Here is a 15,626-nt window from a genome sequence, read left to right as displayed (position 1 = left end):
GAGCCAGGCTTTTAGAATTTGCCCACTCTGGGACCCGTGTTCAGTAAACCCGGTTTTACGGCTCCTGAAGCTCCGCCTCCTGTGGATGATCGGCCCAAAACGACCGAGCGTTCTGGTGTGGACGGCCCCTGAGAGTCAGACTTCACAACTGTGAATTTGATATCATGACGAATGAAGAGTGTCTGTGCCCGGTGAAATCCCAACACTCTCCTTCCATGTCCACCAACGGTGAGCACGTGGTAACAGTGTTTTCCCCTCGACAGGCGTCCTCCTGGGAGGCTGTGGCGAGCGGTCCATCCGGTTCCGTCCTGCGCTGGTTTTCAAGGAGTACCATGTCCACCTCTTCCTCAACATCTTCAACGACGTGCTGGCTCAGTTCAAATAAAATCCACTTAAGAAACACATCTTAGGGGCGACCGATCGAAAGTACTCCACCCTGAATCAGTCCAGAAAGCGGAGACAGTCTGTCATGACAAGCACAATCCTCACTATCATTTACTCACAGAAGACGACTTTGTACGACACGTCAGGAGATTTTAACGTTCATGTTTCTGGAAGTAAATCTCCTCGTCTGGATTCCCGTGTGTAGATTATCCACTTCGTCATGACAGACTACTTAACACCTCAGCAAATTCAGCTCACCCATCGATGGGGTCCGGCCAGCATTTTAATACAACGGACTACTTTTCTGTGGCCCGTACCCATCAGTGGTCCATACCGCCGAGACGCCTGTCCCGTCCGTACCGCCGAGACAGACGGGGCAGACGTCTCGCGGTCCAACCCAAGCTGACGAGACGTCTCTACCTTAAATTTCCCCAACATGTAGCAGTTATTAATTCCAGCCGAGCTTTCAGGTACTTTCACGGGAATATTCGCACCTTGTTGTGGTAGCAGAGGCTGAAGTTTGTTCTGGTCCAGTGAAGAAATGTCGGTTTCGTGTAACGCTCATCACTGAGCTGTGTTCATGGCCGTGTTAAATGGGGGGATTGCCTTTTCCCAGCATGATTATTTTTTCCGTTCAGCTTTTGGAGAACAATGAGAAGGTTAAAAACTGTTAATTATTTTGTTAAAGCACACATTTTTTACAACAGAGTTTATGGTGATTGTAATAACGAGGAATCATAAAATCAGCATTAGTGCTAAACTGCACGACCGTTGCAGACTATGTATAAAGACTTACCAGATATTAGCAGGAGGAGAATTTAGCTTTTTATTAATATCTGATCATGTGGAATACGTTGGTGGTCAGTGTGCAAACCTGTTTGAATCTCCAGGACAGCTGAGATTGATGATTTGGAAACCTGGCGACAAAAAGTGGTTCTGTTCCTTTAAGGGGACGTAAACAAGATGGTGACGACCCTGAAGCTTCTTCTGACGCCAGAGTCCCATCTCCTCTCACAGCCTGCCAGCTTGCATGTGCTTTACTGCTCTCCATGTTAATGCTAATGACTGTTGTGTTTCTCTTTTGAGCCTGAAAATGCCGTAGCCCAGAACAATGTGAATTTTAAATGGACCATGAAAATGTTATAGATGATTAGTGCCTGCATGTTAACTGTGCTAATACCATTTGTTTGGCTGGAACCAGCAGCAGCAGCCACCTGTGACCACAAATTACAATGACTAAACATTTATATATATGAGCTCCTACTCAGTTGTCACTTTCTTTCTAAGTGTTTCTGTTGCAGGTCTCAGTTGATCATATGAGAAAGTAGATCGCAGTCATGGCCAGAAAAACAGAAATCTAACAGCACAGCGCTCATTTTCCTGTTTTAATCCTCACATGAATGCATTTTTATTAAGTCTACATTATCACATGTTCAGCTTTGTACATTAGAACGCAATACATTTTTGTTCCAGCAAAATTGAACCTGATGGAAATTGATGTTATGATGCAATAATGTGGCTTCACCCTGTTAATGTTCTGTAACATTGTGAGATGAAATTAAGTTTTATGCTGTATTAGGAAAGCTGTATCACATCATAACATAATAAAGTCATAATGCAAAAACATTGGGTCAAGTAACAAAGTGTTCCAACATGAGGATGTAACGTAGAACCTGATCCCTTGTGTCACGTTATGATGTGATGATGATGATGATGATGATGATGATACGACGTTCAAATGTCAAAGTTTTGCTTTTCTTCATCACGACATTGTAGCGTGGAACTTTGTTCGTTAGAGTTTGGAAAGGCTTCACAGATTAAAGGTGACGACATTGTAACACAAAAGTGCTGAGTCATGCTGACGTGATATAGAAGGTTTGAGGTTTCAACACGACAGCAGCTCAGCTTGTTGTGGTCACGCATTGTCAGTATACCCTGATACTTTACACTAACCTGATAACTAACTAAGTAAAGGTTTACACTTTATACATTTTATAACAGAAAACTGATTGAAAAGGTCAGACTTTCTGACATAACGACGTAACTGTGTATAAGGTGATGAATCATCACAGTTTTACATGAAACGCTGAAGGTTGAAGTATAACCTGGTGACTGTATCACAGTACAACCTGCCAAATGCTACAATACTACAGTTCAGGGTTTTATATTCACAGATTAAACTAAAAATGTACATTTTTACGGGCCGACTTGATAACCTCAAATTAAGATGTGGTAAAATGTTCCAGGTCATAATGTGATTAAGTTTCACACTATTGTTTAACATGAACCGTCAGCATTTTCCCATCCCAACATGAAGCTCCTGTCAGCATGAAGCTCCTGAAGCTCCTGTCAGCATGAAGCTCCTGAAGCTCCTGTCAACATGAAGCTCCTGAAGCTCCTGTCAGCATGAAGCTCCTGAAGCTCCTGTCAGCATGAAGCTCCTGAAGCTCCTGTCAGCATGAAGCTCCTGTCAGCATGAAGCTCCTGTCAACATGAAGCTCCTGTCAGCATGAAGCTCCTGTCAGCATGAAGCTCCTGTCAACATGAAGCTCCTGAAGCTCCTGTCAGCATGAAGCTCCTGTCAACATGAAGCTCCTGTCAACATGAAGCTCCTGTCAGGATGAAGCTCCTGTCAACATGAAGCTCCTGAAGCTCCTGTCAGCATGAAGCTCCTGAAGCTCCTGTCAGCATGAAGCTCCTGTCAGCATGAAGCTCCTGTCAACATGAAGCTCCTGAAGCTCCTGTCAGCATGAAGCTCCTGTCAGCATGAAGCTCCTGTCAGCATGAAGCTCCTGTCAGCATGAAGCTCCTGTCAACATGAAGCTCCTGAAGCTCCTGTCAGCATGAAGCTCCTGTCAACATGAAGCTCCTGTCAGCATGAAGCTCCTGTCAACATGAAGCTCCTGAAGCTCCTGTCAGCATGAAGCTCCTGTCAACATGAAGCTCCTGAAGCTCCTGTCAGCATGAAGCTCCTGTCAACATGAAGCTCCTGAAGCTCCTGTCAGCATGAAGCTCCTGTCAACATGAAGCTCCTGTCAGCATGAAGCTCCTGTCAGCATGAAGCTCCTGTCAACATGAAGCTCCTGTCAGCATGAAGCTCCTGTCAACATGAAGCTCCTGAAGCTCCTGTCAGCATGAAGCTCCTGTCAACATGAAGCTCCTGTCAGCATGAAGCTCCTGTCAACATGAAGCTCCTGAAGCTCCTGTCAACATGAAGCTCCTGTCAACATGAAGCTCCTGAAGCTCCTGTCAGCATGAAGCTCCTGTCAACATGAAGCTCCTGTCAGCATGAAGCTCCTGTCAACATGAAGCTCCTGAAGCTCCTGTCAACATGAAGCTCCTGTCAACATGAAGCTCCTGAAGCTCCTGTCAGCATGAAGCTCCTGAAGCTCCTGTCAGCATGAAGCTCCTGAAGCTCCTGTCAGCATGAAGCTCCTGTCAGCATGAAGCTCCTGTCAACATGAAGCTCCTGTCAGCATGAAGCTCCTGTCAGCATGAAGCTCCTGTCAGCATGAAGCTCCTGAAGCTCCTGTCAACATGAAGCTCCTGAAGCTCCTGTCAACATGAAGCTCCTGTCAGGATGAAGCTCCTGAAGCTCCTGTCAGCATGAAGCTCCTGTCAGCATGAAGCTCCTGTCAGCATGAAGCTCCTGTCAGCATGAGGCACTGACCATTCTGACGTTTCATATTTTAACATTGACATGAAAGTTTGCATTTTACTGCACAAACCGTTAACTCACCATATATAACCCGTGACGTGATCTTTCTTCCTTTGCATGCAGCGGGTGACACTATTAAATACTCTGACTTTATTCTGAAGGGACATTTGATCTTATTTTCCCTTTAGGAGCAGACAAAGTGTTTTACCTCCACACCTTGTGGATCACATGACGCCATGAAACATGGAGACATGTCCTGACCTGATACGTTTGTGTGCAGTTACATTATACATGCTATTTGATCACCGAACCTACAGGTGAGAGTTTTTACTTGATCACAGATTAACATTTGAAGAAGTGATAATAAGCACTACTTTTACAGTTTTATGTTGTTTCACACTAAAACATGTTATGATGTGAAAACTTTCATGAAACATGAAAATTCTGCTTTTTCACGACAAAACAAAACTTGATTGAGTTGTAATAAATTATATTCAAAATCTACATTTAATATTAGAATAACTTTGGCAATATAGCATGAAATTATAAATAGCTAAAATGTTATTGTGCATTGTGGTGAACACGACTTTACAAACTTTACTAAGTTATTAATACAATGTTCTTTGGAAACGTTCATTCTTTTTAAAGAACATTAGGAGACGAGCCGTTTTATGGGGATTATGGGGAATCCACAATAATCTCAGAAAGTGACACAGAGTAGGATTTCTAATCTACAGAAGAGCTTTATGTTCGGAAACAAGGGGACCTGTTACGCAACCATTCAAAGTCTTTATATGGTCGTATGCCCCAAGCCTGGGCAGAAAGCAGCAGGACTGCGAAGCTGGTGTCAAATAACACGTTAATGATGTCAGATTGAGAAATTGGTTGAAGGACAAGTACAAAACCATTTGAGACTCTTGGCGTAAACGTCCCCATCAAGCACAGACCTACCAAACTCAGAAGGTCACGTCGTGTCCCACAACTTCTTCTAAATGGCCGTTCTTCTTCTGGAGCCGTCCCGGCGGACTCTTCAGAACCTTCAGCCGGGTCTGAAGGTTTCCGCAGAGCCTCGACTAAAGCATCGGGAACGTCAGCCAGCGATGGCGTTCATGTCTTTCATATGGCTCAGTTTTATACAATCAAATATACATGAACAGAAATGACTATTTTACTATATTCGACGTGATGTAGAGTCACAAACGAAGGTCGCCGGGTCAGGTTGTCGGTGGAGCGTCTGACGTCTCGCAGTGCGACGCTCCTCATGTTGTCGGTCACCATCATGTACAGTATCTGTAAGAACCTTAAAAACAAGAAGAATGGACTTCTCTGTTCATTCAGGATCTTTGGTAGATGAATATTGATCTGTAATAGCTGCTTCTTCTTCTCGTTATTTGTGATGAATTTGACGGTCGTTGCCTAGGAAACATGCAGTCCTTGTACTGTGATGAATAAATGAAGTTTGTAGTAACAGAGTACAGTTTGTATTTCTCATTGCACTCGGTCACGGGAGGGAAAGGGTGTTCCATTTGGAGGTCTGGATTCTGGTTCAGAGCGGAGCAGTTTGGTTTTTAAACCATAACAGCGTGGACGGCTTGGTTTTCTAACCAAGGAGGTTCTGGATGGTTCTGACTCGTGTTTCCAGAACATCCCTGAGACCTGCTCCCATTCCACTTTTCCTCTGAACTGGGAATTCACACTTATTTCCAAGTCAATGAACAAAGTTGAATTTTTTATTAAAAAAACTGAATATATATCTTTAAACCGCGGAGCTTTACTTCTTTTAACGGCAGACTGTACAACTGCTTCCCGCTGCGTGTTCGAGGCTGTGTTGCCAGATTGGGCTCGTTTGGAGTATTTCTTATTTGGGTCTCTAAATGTAGATTCATCTCATAATCAGGCAGTTTTTAAAGAAAAGATTCCACATTTAAAAAAAAATCGTCAAAAAATAAAGTTTTCTTCGTTAATATAAGACAAAAATTAAAAAGGGAATATCCGCTGCTCTGTTAATCTTTTTAAACTTTAATAAAGAAAAATCTATACGATCGATTTCAGCAGAACTCAAATAAAATGAAATATTTTCTAAGGCAAACAAGTAAATTATCATATGACAAAAAAAGGAAGGAAAAAGAGTGAAACAGAAAAAGAAAATAGAAGAACTGACTTTATATGTGTATTTAGAATTAAATTGGAGGATTTCGATGAGAGATTATGATGATAAATAATTAAAGTAAAATTTCTGTGCTTCTAAGTTTCACGAATTCTAGAATATTTTCTCGAAGAAAAGAGGCTGATTTTTAAAACTTTATAGTTTTTTTTTTCTTAATTCAGAATTGATGTAGTTTGTCCGTGTTGGTTATTTTGTTGGATGATTGGCCTTTGTGGTTTTTGTGTAACACTTGTTTGAGTTCCTATGTTTTGTTGATGTGTTGTGAAACTTTAGGTTTTGATTTGGGGTTTTTGATCAGGGCGTTTTATTCGTATTTGTGCAGGAAACTGTCGCTAATATCTGGCAACCCTCTCGGCTCAACGACGCTCGTTCCAACTTCGGCTCCTCGCTTTTTAGGCCGAAATCAGCCGAAATGAACCGAAGTCCAAACTCAGGTCATTTACATGACAACGTGGCGGTTACCAACCAATCACAGCTCAGCTCGGATTCCTCTACAGCCAAGCCCGCTTCCTATTGGTTAGAATTCAGTTACACCCCGCTGTGATTGGTCGGTTCGAGGACGTCGTCCCGCCCTCCTGTCGCCCTTATTTAAAGCTGTGAAGTGCCAACGCGGACGCAGCGAGGAGCGGATCTCACGCACGGAGCTGGGCTCACGCACGGAGGATCGACCCGGGTCACGCACAAGCTGTAAGTTTACTATAATGCTTTTCATCATTAAACTCAGCTAAAGCAGTGACGTCAACGTGCAGCAGTTTCCGTGTGCGCGCTGGTTTAGTTGGTCAGTGAGGATCAATCCCAGCTTTTCTCTCAGGAACAATAAAAGTTCACATTCGAGCAGTTTTCTGTCTCAGTTTGAGCTTCAACACGCTCACGTTTCACTCTGGATTCAGCTTCAGTGAACATTTCGTTTCCACACCTCAAAAGGTTTATTTTTTATGGAAACATTGCTTTAATATAATGGAAGGCCATATTACTCACATTTATAATCAAAGTCGTTATTATCAGAAGTATTTATCTCAATTTTAACAATTTGCTTGTATCTTATTAAATACATGACCATCCTGAATTCTAGATATGACATTAATCTTTTATTATACATTTGTTCACAAAGCTAACATAAAAGAATGAAATAAGTACAGAACCACTTTGAAACTAATTAAAATGCTTGAAAACATCATTTCATACTAACGCTTGTGCTCATATACACTTCATCATCAGCAATTTCAGTTCCTTTTGTTTATTAAAATGAGCCAAAAAGTTAACGGTAAGTGATTCAGTTGTGTTAGCGCAGCATTATCTGAATGAGGGGACGGCTACGGTTTTAAATATAACGCTCACTCACAATAAATGATCTCACAGTGTTGACTCTGCTTTTTCTCACTTGAGAGGATCAGAAGGATCAGAATTCCTTTCTTGTCATTGTACCTTGGAGGCACAACTAATATAAAAATAGCAGCTCTCATTACACCCTCTAGTGGCAGAAGGTGGTATTACCAAGCTAGCCAGCCTTAGGGTTTGTTGGCTTCCGTTTTAAACAGGGTTTTACCGTTGAGTGAAATGTTGTGTTGTGCAGAGTACCAGGACGTAGCAGAGACGTCCGTCATGATGCGGTTGCGCTCGCTAGCGTCCTTCTGCATCTTCCTCGCCGCCGCGGCCTTCGCCGTCCCGCCTCAGGAGAAGCGCGTCCATCATGCGGCTGACCTGAGCGACCACGCCCATGACGACGCCCACGGCTTCCAGTACGACCACGAGGCCTTCCTGGGCAAAGAGGAGGCCAAGACCTTCGACCAGCTGACCCCCGAGGAGAGCAAGGCCAGATTGGCGTAGGTTTTTTATATTTCTTTAGAAATCGCATTCTCCAGTTTTACAGAAACGACAAATTGGAAAAGACAGGCACTGAGTAATCTACAGAGAAATGGAGAATCATTCAGAGAATTTTGGAGGATTATTTCTTTCAAACAGTGAAGTACAGCTAAATAAATACTGACCCTGTAAGGTTTAATACCTACAACCCGATCTTCTTACATAATCCTTCATGGTCTCACCATCAAGATTTGGCTTTAACGATACTTTTCTTGTTGGAAGAAAATTAAATGCGGCCAGCTTTCACTGATCTCTACTTCATTCAAAAAAGCCTGCCCCCTGTGGACAAATCAGGAACTGCAGCATGTTGCATGTCTGAGTGAAGCTGGTTGTTGTTTGTAATTGTTTAGCCTCTGTGTGGCTTCATGACTTTAGAACCACTTCTATATAAATACGCAGTAAAGGAAGCATCAGGAGCGACCGAGCTGCTTTGAGCTTTAATGTTCATCTGTAAAAGAACCCAGTGAGACACTGGACAGCTTGTAAGAGTTGTCGATGTGGATGTAGATGGATACGTGGACGACAAAGTCGCTCCTGATTCTAAAGAATAGAGGATCGGTAGTGGTGACCCTGAAACCTTTTCGCCCCACAGGAAGATTGTGGATCGTATCGACATCAACAAGGACGGCTACATCAGCCACGAGGAGCTGCACTACTGGATCAAACACCGGCAGAGGAGGTACATCGAGGAGAACGTCAACAAGCACTGGAAGGACTACGACAAGAACGGAGACGACAAGATAGCTTGGGAGGAGTACAAGAACACCACCTACGGATACTACCTGGGTAACCGTCCGAGTCTAATGACGTGTTAATGTCACCAACTAGTGAGCAGGTTGATTGTGGACCTGTTGGAACCAACCGGCGCCTCATTGACCAACTCAAAGTGAGGATCCTGAGCTTGACGTCACAACCCTTCAGTTTCACAAACCAATGCGTCATGAACTGGACGAGGGGGTTCCAGTGGGAACGCAATGTTCCTGCTGATTTTAATGAATGGTCAAATTAGGACTTTTCTTCTGGGATTGACTGATGAATATTACATTTTTAGGAATAAAACTGAAGAACCCTCAAATATTTAGAGGTGTGGTATTTTATTGATTGGTACTGGGGCTGCCAGATGTAGTTCAAATCAGTATAGTGATAAATACTGATGGAGCATAAGTTTCACTTTACACTGAAATGGCCCTGCTGCTCCGCTGAACCGGCTTTAGCAATATTCAGATATTTGTCATTAATTGGGACCAATAATCCGGAGCTGTTGGGACCAGCTCCAGATTGATTTCATACTGCAGGGACACATCAGTCATTTCAAGGTTTGTCTTGGTATCATGATATAAAATGCAAATAATGACAATTAATTTACAAAAATGATGTGATTAACCTGAATTATTTCATATCTGTGGTCTGAAGCAAAAATAAGGAAAAACGACCAAAAACAAAGTGACGTTTAGAAGAGAACCGAAGCCCTTCTGTTGTTGGATCAGGCCAAATCAAGTGGCGTCACCATGGAGATGTTTGAGGAAAAGTTGTTTTCTTCTTGCAGGTGAGGAATTTGATGATGTGGAGGAGAAGGCCACGTACAGGAACATGCTCGCCCGCGACCAACGGCGCTTCAAGTCGGCCGACCGGGACGGAGACGGGATCGCCACACGGGAGGAGTTCACGGCCTTCCTCCACCCAGAGGAGTTCGACTACATGAGAGACGTGGTCATTCAGGTACAAGCCGTCGCTTCCTTTGTCGTGTCTTCTCAAACGTCTACTCCAGAAACACGCCATGTTCTCAGGGTTAGCATAGCAAGCTAACACACTAACCATAGGAATAAAGGAAGGAATAAATTCAGTCTGCCTGTATGCAGCATCATATGCTTGTTATTTGACACCAGGCTCGTCATCTCTTGCATGCCATGCGCTGCTGATATCAGTTCATTAGAAGGAACCAGAGAACTTCAGGGTGTCTTGTCCCTCGAGGTTTGAAGGAGAAATCCTGATTGAAGCTGAAACTGCAAATTATTTGTTGAACGAAACATTTGAAATTCTAAATTTGTTGTGGAGATGAATTCCAAGCATTTTCTGTCCTCGCTTCAGTGAAAGAACTGACCCACATGTTTCCTCCAGGAAACGATGGAGGACATCGATAAGGACGGAGATGGAAAGGTCAACCTGATGGAATACATCGGTAACGTGGCCGCTTGTCTTCTCCCAGTTGTTTCCACTCAGCAGGAGGAAGTCTCCTCAATGTCGCTCTTCTGCTCCACAGGTGACATGTACTCCCCAGAGGCCGGGGAGAGCGAACCCGACTGGGTGCAGACCGAGAGGAAACATTTCTCTGAAGTCCGGGACACCAACAAGGTACAGCGGGACTCCACAGCATGGCATGGCCAGAGCTGGATAGTGCAGTGATGGTGCTCGCTGTCTCTTCTCCTGCAGGACGGCTACCTGGATGCAGGTGAAGTGGCCTACTGGGTCCTCCCAGGAGAGGTCGACCACGCCGACAACGAAGCCAAACACTTGATACACGAAACAGACACAGACAAGGTAGAACTGCTGACACAGCAAAATCACATTGTCTTAGAAGAATCGTGGGACTACCAGCATGTCCAGGCCAACAGCCAACATTCAGCTTCCAGCTAAAGATGTTTCATCTTGTGAAAATGCTGCAAGACATTTAATTTGTAAGAATGCCAAGTCTGTGGCCTTGTGATTAAAACTACACGACGCTCAGCACGACGTATTCTCACCATCAACTATGTTGCGTGGCTCAAAGGGATGGCAGGAGGTTCTGTTAGCCAAACCAGCAGCTGGTAACTTTAGAAGCTGTAATCCTCGTTGGTGGTACGTCATTACAACAACACTGCACTCTAACATTGACTAACGCTGAGTTTAGCACTTGGAAAGTAACTACTACTCATGTGAGTAACCCAGCTGAGTACAAGCTCAGGGTACTGAAGAGCAGCCAATGAAGCAACACCTCTTCAAGAGGTTGACGCTCGGTGGTGAACGTAGTACATTCAGGAGTTATAATCATATAAAACATGTGTCTTAAACTTTGTGAGCAGATTGTGTTGCTCAGTATGAAGGTGACAGCACCATTGTGTGCAGTCACTAGTGATTACTGACAGTAATGCTTCTGTCATGGAAAGGGTTGGGTTAATTGTGGGTTAATCAGCTTCTCCATGTTCTCTGTCTTTCCCTCCTCCTCCCTCTTTCCTGTCAATCATAACTCTGATCATCAAACCTCAGGACGGGAAAATCACCAAGAAGGAGATTCTGGGCAACTGGAACATGTTTGTGGGCAGTCAGGCGACCAATTACGGTGAAGATCTAACGAAGAGACACGATGAACTTTGATCAAATCCCACTGGAGTTGGGTTACATTTCACTCTGTGGAGATTCTGCTTCCATGGTGGGGGGAGGTGGGCTGGAGGGTGGGGGGAGGTGGGCTGGAGGGTGGGGGGCAGCGGGGCTGGAGGGTGGGGGGCAGCGGGGCTGAAGGGTGGTGGGCGGCGGGGCTGGAGGGTGGGGGGAGAGGGGCTGGAGGGCAGTAGGGGGCTGGAGGGCGGTGGGGCTGTAGAGCGGCAGGGCTGGAGGGTGGGGGGCAGCGGGGCTGGAGGGTGGTGGGCGGTGGGGCTGGAGAGCGGCAGGGCTGGAGCACCCTCCAGCGGGCGGCGGAGGCTTGATACTTTAAGGGTTGGACTTGGAAGTTGGGCTGGGGTCGAGGGTATGACGACCATGTATGATCGTCTTCACATCCACTTCACAAAGCAGCGACATACCGTGTATGTGAGTCCAGGTGACACTGGTGAACATCCAGCTGCTTTTCATTTCACGACCCTGACAGACATCCAGCGCTCTGAAGATCAGGTCAAACCCCACGTGTCCAAAGTAAAGCGCTACCTGTGATAATGTCCAACCTGCACTGACACCCAGTTGGAACATTACTGTTTGTCCACAAGTCCAACAAGTTCACAGGTGGTTTCTACACACCGCCGTCCTCATGAGACTGTCAAGGTGTATGAAATGTACAACAAGGTGAGTTTCTGAATGAAGAGTTCTGTTACTGACTTTTTGGGATTTCACAATAAAAGAATCTTTTTTCTATGGATGTAATTCTTATTTGAGTCATACAATTCAAGCGAATCAAAATGATATCAATCCATCTCATTCATTAACACACGTCCCAACTACGTCGTCCTCTATCTGTCCAGCTGTCTCTAAAGGTCTGAAGCAATTAAAACTAAACAAAAGATAAGCTGAACCAAAGGACTATATTGGGGGGGTCAGCGAGGTGGTCTGATCCGTGTCAGTACCACGGCGTGTCCAGCCGAGGGGCCATCTTCCAACAAAAACTTCTTTTTGTATTCTTAAAGAATATCTTACTTGTTCCATTTGGAAGACTTGCCAGACTTTGTCCATCCACCTATTTGACGTTTGTGGCTCCATCTTTCATCATGTACTTGTGATACTTTTTACTGATTCCTCAAACATTTTTTCCCTAAATGAACGTAATTTAGAACAGGTCCAGAATATATGAGTGTGATTCCCAATTTCGATGTTCCAGGGTAGGGTATTGGACTGGGTACTGGGTAGGGTATTAGGTTAGGTACTGAGTACTGTGGGTAAGGTACAGGTTATGTGGGTAGTGTTCTGGGTATTGTGGGTAGGATACTGCGGAGGGTACTGAGTACTGTGGGTAGGATACTGCGGAGGGTACTGAGTACTGTGGGTAGGGTACTGGGTACTGTGGGCCTATCTTTGCCATCATTTAAGATGTGCAGAAATATCTCATGGGTATTTTCTGTTTGAATTCCCTCCCATATTGGAGTTCGTGTACTTCATGGGCTTTAGCACATTTCTTCCCGTTCATCGTCTTGTAAGTTGGTGTTGGTTTCTACTTCCCATCGTCTTTTTGTCTTTGACATGTCATTAGGTTTGATACGTGTAAATAAGCAGTAGATTTGGCCTCTGATTTTTGACTTCTTATCTCCTGAATGCATTTGAATGAAAGAATGCTGGATTAGGCTGGGTTTAATCCCATTGTTCTACTCTTTGTGTTTCATGAGAAAGGATCATAATTGCAGGTATCTAAACAAATATGTTTTGAGGAGTAAATTCCTTTCTTAATTGTGTAAATGATTTGAAGTTTTCATTTCTGTGAAGTTGGTGATCCTAGATTTAGCCCAATTTTCAAATCCTACATCGATATATGATACGTTCATAAATACATTATTAGTTAGAGCTGATATTTCTTTAAGCAACCCAAATTATATTTGAATTCTTCTCCATATTTTTAATGTGGTTTCAGTCCAGCTGCTCATCTGAGTTTCCGTCAGTCCACAGATCTGGAGCCTCGTCTCTAAAGGCTGCTGAAGCACTAAAGGTCCTGAAAGATACGTACGCCACTTCCCACTAAACGTTTGTAATGTAAACAAATAAACTGAGCTGGAGAATGTTGGTCCCGGTACGCCAACTTAGAACCTTGAGCAGCACATTCTGGAGACGGAGAACCTGGTGGTGCTGATGGTGAGGTGGAGAATTGAACCAGATTCATCTCAGATATTTAATATCTTCAAATATCACACTTATTGATCCATGTGATCATAAACAACCGAGCTGCAGAGTTCTAGATGTTTCTTTAGTGGAACGTTCCTACTGAATCAGTAGAACCATGTTCATATGTTAAACTTTCATCTTCAAACTATACAGAGGATAGAACTGATTGATTATTAATGATACAGAGCGGTGGATAGAACTGATTGATTATTAATGATACAGAGCGGTGGATAGAACTGGTTGATTATTAATGATACAGAGCAGTGGATAGAACTGATTGATTATTAATGATACAGAGCGGTGGATAGAACTGATTGATTATTAATGATACAGAGCGGTGGATAGAACTGATTGATTATTAATAATACAGAGCGGTGGATAGAACCGATTGATTATTAATGATACAGAGCGGTGGATAGAACCGATTGATTATTAATGATACAGAGCGGTGGATAGAACTGATTGATTATTAATGATACAGAGCGGTGGATAGAACTGATTGATTATTAATGATACAGAGCGGTGGATAGAACTGATTGATTATTAATGATACAGAGCGGTGGATAGAACTGATTGATTATTAATGATACAGAGCGGTGGATAGAACTGATTGATTATTAATAATACAGAGCGGTGGATAGAACTGATTGATTATTAATAATACAGAGCGGTAGATAGAACTGATTGATTATTAATGATACAGAGCGGTGGATAGAACTGATTGATTATTAATTGTGACAAAGTGAGTAACAATCAGTCTAATTCCAGAGTAAACACATAAATAGTGAGGTGACAGCCACAGTGAGTAAAGCTGCAGTGTGGCTGCTCTACACAGTCATGCGCTCTGGACGCTCTGGAGCTGGAGACAGACGACCTCCTCCACCCTCCTCCTCCACCTCTAGTGACTGAAGATAAAACATAAAGTCATTTTACAGTCCCTGTTCCAATATGTAATTTATACATTTAATAAGCAGATAAAACTGAACTTTATCGTTCTGCTGTGTCTCCAACAAAATGTCTCCTTCCTCTCCGACACTCTGACACACGGTGGCGTCACGACCATGAGGCTGTTTTAGTGTTCAGTGGTGAGCTGGGGTGCTGCCTGGTCTCCATTATGTCACTCTCCTCTGACATCCATGATGTCACTCTCCATGATGCCACTCTCCAAGATGTCACTCTCCTCTGACCTCCATGATGTCACTCTCCTCCATGATGTCACTCTCCTCCATGATGTCACTCTCCTCTGACCTCCATGATGTCACTCTCCTCCATGATGTCACTCTCCTCCATGATGTCACTCTCCTCTGACCTCCATGATGTCACTCTCCTCTATGATGTCACTCTCCTCTGACCTTCATGATGTCACTCTCCATGATGCCACTCTCCATGATGTCACTCTCCTCTGACCTCCATGATGTCACTCTCCTCCATGATGTCACCCTCCTCTGACCTCCATGATGTCACTCTCCTCTATGATGTCACTCTCCTCTGACCTCCATGATGTCACTCTCCTCCATGATGCCACTCTCCATGATGTCACTCTCCTCTGACCTCCATGATGTCACTCTCCTCCATGATGTCACCCTCCTCTGACCTCCATGATGTCACTCTCCTCTATGATGTCACTCTCCTCTGACCTCCATGATGTCACTCTCCTCTATGATGTCACTCTCCTCTGACCTTCATGATGTCACTCTCCATGATGCCACTCTCCATGATGTCACTCTCCTCTGACCTCCATGATGTCACTCTCCTCCATGATGTCACTCTCCTCTGACCTCCATGATGTCAATCTCCTCTGACCTCCATGATGTCACTCTCCTCCATGATGTCACTCTCCTCTGACCTCCATGATGTCACTCTCTAGAGTGACTAGATGCATTGGTGGGTGAGGAGGGAGACCTTGTACTCAATTCTGAGTTGGACAGGGAGCCAGTGAAGGGATTTCAGGATGGAGGTGATGTGGTCGTGTTTTCGGACCCTCATCAGGATCCTGGCTGC

General features: G+C 44.1%; 2 protein-coding genes across 3 annotated transcripts in view; both read left to right on the top strand.

Moving 5' to 3' along the window:
- abat (4-aminobutyrate aminotransferase) overlaps nucleotides 1-2,226 on the top strand; it is a 43,777-nt gene extending 41,551 nt beyond the window's left edge. The window contains exon 17 of the mRNA XM_080487665.1: nucleotides 264-2,226. Within this exon, the coding sequence (XP_080343791.1) occupies nucleotides 264-385 (122 nt within the window). The 3' untranslated portion in view covers nucleotides 386-2,226. The remainder of the gene's footprint in view (nucleotides 1-263) is intronic.
- Nucleotides 2,227-6,778: 4,552 nt separating this feature from the next.
- The window catches only part of rcn3 (reticulocalbin 3, EF-hand calcium binding domain), a 21,492-nt gene continuing 12,644 nt past the window's right edge, over nucleotides 6,779-15,626 (top strand). Inside the window, exons 1-8 of one of the 2 annotated variants that reach the window (XM_080488400.1) lie at nucleotides 6,779-6,896; nucleotides 7,783-8,032; nucleotides 8,665-8,858; nucleotides 9,619-9,791; nucleotides 10,191-10,251; nucleotides 10,333-10,424; nucleotides 10,503-10,610; nucleotides 11,316-11,488. In XM_080488400.1, the coding sequence (XP_080344526.1) occupies nucleotides 7,812-8,032; nucleotides 8,665-8,858; nucleotides 9,619-9,791; nucleotides 10,191-10,251; nucleotides 10,333-10,424; nucleotides 10,503-10,610; nucleotides 11,316-11,423 (957 nt within the window). In that variant the 5' untranslated portion in view covers nucleotides 6,779-6,896; nucleotides 7,783-7,811 and the 3' untranslated portion in view covers nucleotides 11,424-11,488. Of the gene's footprint in view, nucleotides 6,897-7,782; nucleotides 8,033-8,664; nucleotides 8,859-9,618; nucleotides 9,792-10,190; nucleotides 10,252-10,332; nucleotides 10,425-10,502; nucleotides 10,611-11,315; nucleotides 11,489-15,626 lie in introns of those variants that run through there. The other variant, XM_080488401.1, reaches the window with a different exon arrangement.

This window comes from Lipophrys pholis (genome assembly GCF_963383615.2).
Source record: "Lipophrys pholis genome assembly, chromosome: 19".
NCBI lineage: Eukaryota > Metazoa > Chordata > Actinopteri > Blenniiformes > Blenniidae > Lipophrys > Lipophrys pholis.
Note: the sequence above shows the minus strand (reverse complement) of the source record. Positions and strands in the feature narration are given on the sequence as shown.